The 11,396-nt window shown below is 38.9% G+C and overlaps 1 protein-coding gene across 2 annotated transcripts in view; it reads right to left on the bottom strand.

Annotated features, from left to right (window-relative positions):
• Positions 1–1,104: 1,104 nt before the first annotated feature.
• Positions 1,105–11,396, bottom strand: part of nrp2a (neuropilin 2a) — a 199,613-nt gene continuing 189,321 nt past the window's right edge. For both annotated transcript variants that reach the window (XM_062060193.1, XM_062060213.1), the window contains 2 exons: positions 9,339–9,401; positions 1,105–5,836 (listed from right to left, as the gene is read on the bottom strand). In XM_062060193.1, the coding sequence (XP_061916177.1) occupies positions 5,532–5,836; positions 9,339–9,401 (368 nt within the window). In that variant the 3' untranslated portion in view covers positions 1,105–5,531. The remainder of the gene's footprint in view (positions 5,837–9,338; positions 9,402–11,396) is intronic.

The raw sequence follows: 11,396 nt of genomic DNA, 5'->3' as shown, positions 1-11,396 counted from the left end.
AAAATAAATCTACCGTATTTTACGCACTATAATGCGCACCTAAAAACCTCCAATTTTCTCAAAAGCTGACAGCGCGCCTTATAATCCGGTGCGCCTTATAATCCGGTGCGCCTTATATATGGACCAATATTGAGCCACAACAGGTCTCGCAACTACGGGATGCATAACGTAACCCCAGCCTCTACTGTAGCGTCTTATAATGCGGTGCGCCTTATAAGTTTTAAAATAGGCCATTCATCGAAGGTGCGCCTTATAATCCGGTGGAAAATACGGTATTCACTCCACTCTACATAGCAACTGATGCTGTGGTCCAAGTTGGAATTGCCACTAAACACATTTTAAGATATTCCAACACTCTCCTTCTATCTGGTGGCTAGAGTGTATAGTGCGACCCACCAATTTGTCACGTTTCATGTGTGAGGTATACCGCGATGACCGGGGCCATAGGTATCGTCTTCCATCTGTAAATAGATTAGTGTTTCTCCTACCTGCCGTCTAACATTCCACACAGCAAAATAATAAAAGTATGAACGATTTTCGTGCTGATATCACTGTCTTATTGAAATTACATTTATAGTGCAAATAAGCTACAAAAAAAACCTTATTTCTTATTGCTCATTAATTGTTCATCACGACTGCATATCTCCTCATGCAATAAAATCTCCTGATTTACAGGCGTCCACAAAAAAAAAAGAAAAAAGAAATGGCACAGAGGATCTGACAAGCTGGGCTGTGTTTGCTAACAAGCTTTGCTTTTAGGTGAGCAAAGCCTGGGTGGATAAATGGAACCGTGTGTGGGAGACTTTCACGCTGTAGAAAAGAGAAGCATAGTAATTGCATGGTGCCATATATAAATGTGTGTGTGTGTGTGTGTGTGTGGTTGGGGTGGGGGTGCCGGGCCCTTCAAAGCTTTGATGTAGGCGCTCCTAAATGAGGGCCACCAGAGGTCCAGACTAATAGGACTTCATGGGGAGATTAGAAGGCAAGTATGGCAGGCAGTCAACACAAAATAATATTCACAAATGAGACACCATAAGTTTTTTGTGCAATCAAAGTTGCCAAAGTTTGTCGTTTTTAAAAGTCCACGGCCAAGCGTTTTCACATTTTGGTATAAATCCTTTATTAAATAATCATAACAATAATTATAACAATCATAAAAAGAGCATTTCTGTACAAAGACCCCTTTAAAACAACGACGACAGCAGCAGCAGTGCAAAGACGGGGTCTTTCACATGTTTGGTCCTCCCAGGCCAAAGGGGGCGCTGTTACGGTCACTCTCAGCGTCACATGACTGCCTAAAAAAACTGGCTCCAAAGGCAAGCTGGATCACCGAGGCTCCAAGGCACTTTGAAGAGAGTCAGTGGGGTCCAGAAATGTGTGTTTCTTGGAGATGAAATGTTGCGTGTGCGGCCTTAAAGGGGAACTGCACTTTTTTATTTTTCTTATCGTTCACAATCATTATGAGAGACATGTGAATTTTTTTTTTTTTTAAGGATTTTAAAGATGGTAAAAATGCTTGGAAGATGCGGCTAATAGGAGTTGCCATTGTAGCCTTCAAAGGCCTGTATCAACCTGTTATGGACTGCAAGTCTACAGTATATTTAATGTAGTAACAGACACGTTGATAACAATATTTAATATGTATAATATTTACTTTATTTTGGTCATTTTAAGCATTGCCGGAACTGATTTCCTCAGCGCATTTATTTTTGTTTCCATAGCAGCGCACTTCCGACCTACGGCAACAAATGCGTGTGTTATAATCATGGCAGACATGGTAACAGACCACGAAGACGACTATTTTTGGACAAATGTGGATTCACAACCTTATCTTTTTGAAGCTGAATATACAGAGGATGAACGGCTGCCTTTAGCAGCGAGCACAAAGAAAGGGTGAAAAGACGGAGCAGACGGAAGCTGAAAGAGTGAGGTCGGCGTGACTTTTACGCTGCAAATGTGGAACTTGGAGCCAAGCTATTTTGACATAAATGGAGTGCTTACTGAAAATAAACCAGAAAAACTGTCCATCGAGTAAAACACTTTAGTATTGATCATGATACGCAAAGCACGTAATGCATGTTACATACAAAACATGAAATGTGGGCTAATACTTTACAGATTCTGTAATATGATTGTTCATGTTTTTCAGTCAATACAGATTGGTGTCGTATCGCATTGTGTTGTGCATTACAAACTTTAAACGCGATTTGGGTGCTGACGTAGAAGCCAGCTTATCTCTTTCTGTAGTTAGCTTTTACGACTAATACCGAAGCACACCGATGTGTTACTACGCTAGAAAAATTGTTCCTAAGCATTCGCTCTTACAATGGCAATGTCGCTACAGCTTGGTTATTATACAGGTTACGGAACGTAAACAAAGTATTGGTGCCGGTTTTTAAAGTGATTTAGACAATGGTGTGCCGTCAGGGCCACCAAGGCCTTCTCTGCTGGCCTAACATAAATCATGATCATAAATGAATAAAAGTTCATTTTATTTTTTATTTACTTTTCATAAATATATAAAAGTATTCATCATATTCTCGTCATGTCACATTAGGCTGCAGTGTTGCTGTTTTTAAGGTAGATATTTTATCCAATCAGAATTCAGCTAGCTTGTTGCCAGCGCTGTGTGAATTCTGCCAGAGGCCTTCAAAATTAACATTAGGAAACGAACAAAGGATGTTCAGTTAACCGACAATTGCGATCAGATCACGAGTTGAGGACAGTAGTCCAATACAGGTAGCCTTACGTTGAACGTGACTGTGATTGGACACTCACTTGTCACTTCCAAGTATCCAATCAAAAGTTGTGATTTACGAAAGGAGAAAGTGGCACCGGAGCCATACCCGGCCAGCGGAGAAATCAGCGGTACTCACTTTTTTTTAACCGGCAAAGAAGCAGAGCAAAACGTTGATTAGGTAGCAGATATATATTTGCAAGGGCATTTTTAAGAAGGATATTTAAAGGGAGACTAGATCTTGTGAGACGAAGTCGGCCGACCCCGGAAACTCGTTAAGCTGTCCTGGCGGTAAAATGGTTTACTTACCACTTCCACTCGAATCAACCAACTACAATGGCTTATACGTCCGTTACAAATTGTGAGTTCAAACATACTTTTTTCAGATTCAATGTTTTTTTTTACAATTATTTTAGTTTTGACAGTAACAAATCCGATGCGCGTTTATTGACTTTTAAATGCGCCAAAAAATAGCCCGTTTTGTACACTAGTGACAAATTGAGGTGAGTCATTCCCCAGTAGTGTGCAAGTGTGTTTCTATATATTTATTTTTCAAGCCGTGGTCATGCGACTACATAAATTACTGCATTTTGAAAGGTATTTATTGAAGACGGACTATAAGTAGGACATCACTGAAGGCCTAGGTGGGAAAGGCACGGCCCGCCACTGCATTTAGAGCACTGGTTCTTAACCTGGGTTCGAACGAACCCTAGGGGTTCGGTGAGTCGGCCTCAGGGGTTCGGCGGAGCCTCCGCCGCGGAGGTCAAGATACACCCGACTCATCGTGTAAATAAAAACTTCTCCCTTTCGGCGTATTATGGATACCCCCAAACAATGTTCCCTCTAATTAATATTCATGAGATTATTTTCTAATAGTGTTTTAGCCCACTTAAAATGAAAATAACAAAAAAATAATGTTTTTCATGAGCTGTGTACTAGTATTGTATGTCTGGGTGGGGGGTCCTGCTTTGGAAATAATTTGTACCCCTTTCAGATATCGCATTTAGTTCCCACTAAAACATTCACATGTTGCACAATGAGATGTAAACATGGGATCGTGTGTACATTCCTTTAACTTTCTGTTTGTAAAATATATCTTTATTTGTATTTCTTTAATATAATATTAATCATTTCATGATGAATATTTATAAATTAAGATTAAATTAAGAAAAAACATTTTATTTTTCACTAAAGAAGGGTTCGTTTTACTTGCTTATTTATTTTTATTTTTTTTGTGACTTTTTATTTTGTATTGTTTTGCATCTGATCAATTTCTGTGACTTTCCTTTTCTTTTTTAAGTGTGAACGGTGGAGAGGTCCTCGGGAGGTGATCTTGGGATCACTTCCTGAGGATCCTTGATGCCGAGGAATGTTCATCCATCTTGCTACGGTCTGGATAGCCTGCTGATCCTAAACCAGAGCGGGATGGATGGATATATGTACAATATCTGGGTATTTTTTCTAATAATGTTTATACTGTAAACCTTGAGTTGTTCAGGTTTAAGTGCACCTCTCTCCTCAAGTGTGCATGTGAGTGTGTATGAGTGGATGTGAGCTTGTATGAAGGCTTTGCGTGAGTAAAGTATGACTGTTAAATGTGATTTTAACTGTAAAATTCAATAAAGATATTTGCAAAAAAAAAAAAAGAAGGGTTCGGTGAATGCGCATATGAAACTGGTGGGGTTCGGTACCTCCAACAAGGTTAAGAACCACTGATTTAGAGGTAGAATTGATTGCTCCCATTAGCTGCATCGCTAGCCATCAAGACATGTTAGAATACCAAAATAAAAAAGTTTGTTTTCTTGTGTCTCATAATGATTGTGAATGATAAGTAAAAGTCCAAAAAAAAGTGCAGTTCCCCTTTAAGCTTTGAACGTCTCTTAGTGTACAAAGTGTGTGTGTGTGTGTGTGACCATTCTGTGCACCTGCATATGTACAAGCCAATCATGCCAGTGTTGTTTCACAATTTAGCATCACAAATTCAATACATTTTTTTCACTCTCATTCATTACTTCCTCGTCCAAAAAAACAAAAACCCACAACAAAAACAAATCTGAAAAGAAGAACGTTGAAGATGAGTCTGGAATAGGTCCTTCAATAATGGCTTCTCTGGTCTCTCATCCACATTTTTCAGTTTTAAGGCTGGTGTCCGGTGGCGTGCGCTCCTCCCGTCGAGACGAGATCGTTTTTTGGCACACACAGAGAGAGAATATCGCCTCTTTGTTTTCCTTTGCAATCCATAGGTTGCGGCCGCCAAAAGCTCCTTCACCCTTCCTCCATGAAGTCCAATGTAAACATGACCTTCTCTCCAAAGAACGACTATAACTCTCCCCGTTATTAAAAGAAACCTCTTAAAAGCTCCTTCACGCGTCCGCCTACTCCACTTATTTGCAATCACACGCTGGCCACGGGCCAGAACGGAAACATTAAAAAAGAAAAAGCGAGTGCGGAAAGACAAAAGTTTGAGGGACGTCGGCGACTAAAAATAGCACATCGAGAGGACGGGCGATAAGGGGCGGAGCCAAAAAGCCAGACGGAGGGGCTAAGGTCTAGCACGTTCCTAACCTACCACATCTTCTGTGCACTTGGAAATCTATGACTCCTTCACGTTGATATGTGTCGATATTTATATGTCTGAGGTCTCCGTTTTTCTCACATTGGTGTTCTCGCCACGTAATATTTGACCGTGCCGACCGGGCCCACCTGTCCTTGTGTCCAATCATTCGGCACCGAGATGAACCGGGGCGAAAATGAAGAAGATACAGCGGGAGGTTTTGTCACGAAAATGGCCGTTTCACGCCTCGGTGCAGCACCGCTGCTGGTTCAGTTTGACCTTGTGCTTGAGGCCGTCGTACAGTTCGAAGTTGTAGTTCTCCAGCGTGGTGGACGAACGCGAGGAGAGGCCGCCGTAGGAGCAGGTGCAGTAGAGGAGGAGGCCGGCGCACACCGCCCCCAGCAGGACGCCCAGGGAACTCATCACGATGATGGTGACCAGGATGGGGTCCAAGGTGTAGAGCCACGAGTTGTCCTTGTCGGAGACCAGCGTCACCGGAGGTTCCATGGATGGCGAGGCGGTGTTCCACTCTGGAAACTGGAAACCTGTGAAAGGGTCAGAGTTAGGAGCATGTTCTCTGGGAACTAGTTAGGGCAGAGGTGCAGCTCATTTTTTTTAACAGCCCTCTAAAACTACTATTACAAAAACATTAAAAAGTGGAATAAAAGAGCAATCGGGTGAAATGTAGTGAGAAAAATCTGCAAACGACATAAAAAAAAGCCAGCAGACACCATAACCCATCAATTAAATTCATTTTAATCAGCCCCTTAAGTCACCCAGCAGCTGTAAAATTATAAAAGGAAATTGCTGAATAGTCTAATACTTTTTAAAAAAAATTTCTGTCCATTCAAAAATAAGTGTTGATGAGTTACTGCTAAATAGTTATATTCGCATTTTCTCCTCCTAGCTTTGAGGGGGTTTTGATGATCGGCATATATTTTGCATTTAATGAAGAAAGAGACAAAAGGGATTACGCGCCTTATTCTGCTCACTTAACAGACACACTCCGCTTTGCGCACGTTTTGTAGATCATCTTTGCGTGTGCTATCACCTCTTGTTAATCAGGTCCCTAGTATTTTATCTGTTTTAATAGCTAAACCTTTATTGTTTTAAATATTAGTTTGTTCTGTATCCCTTTAAAATGTATTTAAATGATAAATGAAGGCCAGGGTCTTCTAAAGATCCCAAAAACTTGTTTTAAAACCTGTGGAGATCTGGGGCCGTACTTATCAAGCTTCTTAGAATTACTCCTAAGAAGTCTGCTAAGAGTTGACTTAAGAGTAAATAAATTCTTCGCTGAAAGCTGCACTTAAAAGTTAGTTATCAAGCGTCTTACTCACACTTTCAGCGAAGCGTAGGACTGAATCTTAAGTGTCACACTCAGAGCTGAATTACGACATTACTATGTGCCGTAAACGGAATTTTAGGTGACGTCATTTCTGTGTCCATAGAAATAAATGACCAATCACGGAAGGGAATCCGTTGTCTAAGAATAAAGAAATATCTTGGAAATATTTAAGTGGACAATGGGAGTGTATATTTTGACAATAAACTACAAAATAATACAAAACAAACTAGTCCCCGCCGGCACTCACGCTACCGCTCCCTCTCTTCTCTCGCCCACACACTCACTGACGTCACTCACCTCACGGCCACACACATACGCTACTGTCATAACCTTTTCTTTCCAATTCATTAATTAGGCAACTAATTTGAAACTGGTGTGGGTGGCTCTATATATACTAGCCCACTGCAGACACATGCAGAAATCAACAAGGAATCGAAAAGTATTAAATCTGTGACAAAAATAATATCCGCTCTGTCTAAACGATACCGTTTGATCAGCTGCTCGTCATCAAAAAAAACAAAAAACATTGTTCCGTTCCCTAAACGTTCGCGCACGTCTCTCTCGCCTCAGTGCCATCCCCTGCTGGCAACTCCTAACCACTTAAGACACCTCTGAAGGTCTCTTAAATATCGTGGAGAGTAGGAGTGATTCTTAGACTTAAGAACGTTGATAAAAAGCTTTTATTCTTAAGTTTGAGAGTAGGACTAAATTTCGCAAATTCTCAGGACTTAAGTGTAAAATGGCACTCTAAGAAGCTTGATAAGTACGGCCCCTGGTATTCAGACTATAGCTCCCAGACTCTGGAACAATTTGAACAAGTCCCTTTGTGGTCTTGACTGTGTTGACACTTTTAAGAAACTTCTCTTTTTAGTAAAGCTTTTAGTTAATGCACCTTTTAACCATCAATTTTAATTTACTTTGTATTCTTTTTAGGATGTTTCCCCTGTTGTTTTAATTGAATTGTTGTTTTACTTCACCTGTTTTGTACAGCGCTTTGTGATTTTATCTGTGAAAAGCGCTTTATAAATAACATTTACTTATTTACTTACTTACTTACTTACTTAATACGATTATCTAAATAATATATCTTATAATTTTATTTTTTTTCTGGTCTTTTACTTTTTAGTTGTCCTACTCTTTTCAGCGGCCATTGAACTCACCGTAAAACCACCCCAGTCTCATATTTCTCCGCTCACAGCTTGTAGGTTCAATGTGCACAATTAAACATCTAAGTTGCTCAGACAGTAACGTGTTTATATATTATAATATAATATATAATATATATATATATATATATATATATATATATATATATATATATATATATATATATATATATATATATATACGTACATGTATATATTATGTATTTAAATTGAGGTACACTGCAAAAAGTCAGTGTTTAAAAACAAGAAAACAAAATACAAAAATTAGGGGTATTTTATTTGGACTAAGCAAAATTATCTGCCAATTGAACAAGAAAATTTGGCTTGTTAAGACTTTCCAAAACAAGTAAAATTAGCTAACCTCAATGAACCCAAAAATAAATTAAAATAAGTATATTCTCACTAATAACAACTGTACTACTATATGAGTATGTATTTTCTATTGTTTCATTGAAAATAAAACAGCAAAGTCCATTTGGCTGTCATCTGTTTTAATTATGAGACACAATTGTGTCAAAGTCATGAATTTTTTTTTCATGCTTGAAATAAGAAATTATTACTTTAAAAAAGTAGTTTTATACTTGTGAGTGTTGATGACACAGCTTTGCAACAGTTGATATTCTAGTTTCAATCATGTTTTACTCAATATAGGTCATCAAATCTCAGCAACAAGCTGTAATATCTTACTGAGATCATTTAGGACCAAAACCCTTAAAACAAGTAAAACACTCTAACATAAAATCTGCTTAGTGAGAAGAATTATCTTATCAGACAGAAAATAAGCAAATATCACCCTTATTTGAGATATTTAATCTTACTTACCCTTTCTTACTGAGGAAAGACGGTGATGTTTTCATGTTAGCGCCAGTCAGTCCGTGAGTTTATCAATGTGCAGTTTTCAATCACGGTTTTTCGCAAATCTTTAAATTTAAAACCCTCATACTAACAACCGTCAAGAGTGCTACCGCGGTTGTCGTTAATACCGTTTATTGCTACATCCCTAGTTGAAGCCGGCTGGATCTGCAACTGGACGTGATGTCACGTGCGACCGAGGCACCGAAACATTGCACCTGTCGGCAACATAGACAGTAAAATCCATTTAGTGTATCTGTAGTAAGTATATGCAAAATAAAGGCTGATTTGTAGAACGCCCACAATAACGTTTCCCAGAGGGCACCTCCAGCGTACTAAAAGTAAGTTATAAGTAATATTAAGTATTAAGTATTAGTAAGTTATAAGCAATAGTTGTTTAGGTTGCGCTTCAATACAGCCCTGAAAAGGTTGTACATATGATATTTGTGTGCTGCATGTCCACAGCATAACAAAACGCCACAGGTTGGACCATATGATGTCATAAATTTGGAGGGACAGCCGGTATACACGCAAAAAACTGCACAAAACTGTACATGCAGTCTTAGTAAACAACTTACAACACTCCCACTAATAGTGCACAACATTTTATAGTTTGCACATGCTACTTAGCACTTGGTATTTAGATATTAGTAGGCCAACAGTAGATTAGTTTTTGCTCACCTCCACCGAGAGCTTCTCTGCCACTGGCAAGTCGTCCATCTCCAAACTTATTAGGCGTCTGGACTGTTAGAAAGAAGCACAACATACGTTGCATTTACACTGATCCACACACCACACACTCCATATAACTGATACCACTGACTCACACCCATTTTTGGACTATTCTATGTTTTAGTGTGAAACCGTGAGCCAACACCTGTGACCTCGGACCTCACAAATGTTCTCTAAAGTCCGCAAGGGGAGGACCAGAAGACAAACACGATGTGTGTTATTCACGCACTCACACACATATGTTATCAGCAATGGTGCCATGAGGTACCAGCCTGTACAGAACGCGATGGAGGATAAGTTAAGTTTCAGTTTCAATTCTTAAGTTTAAGTTAAGTCTCAGTTTCAATTCTTAAGTTTAAGTTTCAAAGGGCCGAAAGAAGCCATCAAAGCAGGGGTGTCAAACTCATTTAGGATCGGGGGCCACATTGAGAAAAATCTACTCCCAAGTGGGCCGTACTGGTAAAATCACGGCACGATAACTTAAAAATAAAGACAACTTCAGATTGTTTTCTTTGTTTAAAAATAGGACAAGCACATTCTGAAAATGTACAAATCATAATGTTGTTACTTTTTTACACTTATATATTGCGGTTAATAGTATTCTATCTTTATTTGTCTTTATTTGTATTTTCTGAATAAATGATGTGATAATGTTCATCAGTCAACTCATTGGTGTTCATTTTCAATCTATCAAGATAAAAAAAATTATAATCAAAATCAAATTACAGTATGTTATTTATGAGGTTTGATCATTTTCCTCGACTGATGTACTAACATCATGTGGTTTATTTTGTACATATATAGCATCATCTACAAAGATACAAATAATTTCTATTGCGACATCTAGTGGACACATTTAGAACAGCAGTTTCTTTCATTCAAAAATTTCAGGTTCATTTTTATACTTGGCAACTTCATCCCGCGGGCCGGATAAAACCTGTTCGCGGGCCTGATCCGGCCCTTGGGCCGTACGTTTGACACCCCTGCATTAGAGAGACTGCTTCAACCTCTTGATAGCTTGTTCGCTCTTTCTACAGTGCTGGTATTTCTATTGTTCGTACTTAGTCCTGTTTTGTAGAAAAACAATTGTTAAAACTTCAGTTCTGTTCAGCCTGAGAACAAACAGGACTCACCCATTGGGTTGGGCCATAATATTGTTAAAAATATATTTTTCATTTTATACGTTTGGTCAGGAGAAAAAAACACAGAGGTTATTTCATCCCGACAAGCCTGCTTCACAGGTTTCTCTGCTCTTCAGGGGATTCTATTCATAAATGAATATGAATAAAATCCCCTTAACAGCAAACATGAGCAGCTCATGGGATTGTAGAAATATATGAGCAGAGAAACCTGTGGAACAGGCTTGTCAGGATGAAATAGCCTCTGTGTTTTTTCCTGACCTAACGTATAAAATGTAAAATATATTTAACACAGAGGCTATTTCATCCCAGCAAGCCTGTTTCACAGGTTTATCTGCTCTTCAGGGGATTTTATTCATTTTTATTTATGAATAAAATCCCCTGAAGAGCAGAGAAACCTGCGAAACAGGCTTGTCGGAATGAAATAGCCTCTGTGTTTTTTCCTGACCAAACGTATAAAATGAAGAATATATTTAACACAGAGGCTAGTTCATCCCAACAAGCCTGTTTCACAGGTTTCTCTGCTCTTCAGGGGATTTTATTCATATTTATTTATTTATGAATAAAATCCCCTGAAGAGCAGAGAAACCTGCCAAACAGTCTTGTCTGGATGAAATAGCCTCTGTGTTTTTTCCTGACCTAACGTATAAAATGAAAAATATATTTAACACAGAGGCTATTTCATCCCAGCAGGCCTGTTTCACAGGTTTCTCTGCACTTCAGGGGATTCTATTCATTTTTATTTATGAATAAAATCCCCTGAAGAGCAGAGAAACCTGCGAAACAGGCTTGTCGGAATGAAATAGCCTCTGTGTTTTTTCCTGACCAAACGTATACAATGAAGAATATATTTAACACAGAGGCTAGT

The sequence above is a fragment of the Entelurus aequoreus genome, linkage group LG01, assembly GCF_033978785.1.
Source record: "Entelurus aequoreus isolate RoL-2023_Sb linkage group LG01, RoL_Eaeq_v1.1, whole genome shotgun sequence".
In the NCBI taxonomy this organism is placed as follows: domain Eukaryota; kingdom Metazoa; phylum Chordata; class Actinopteri; order Syngnathiformes; family Syngnathidae; genus Entelurus; species Entelurus aequoreus.
Note: the sequence above shows the minus strand (reverse complement) of the source record. Positions and strands in the feature narration are given on the sequence as shown.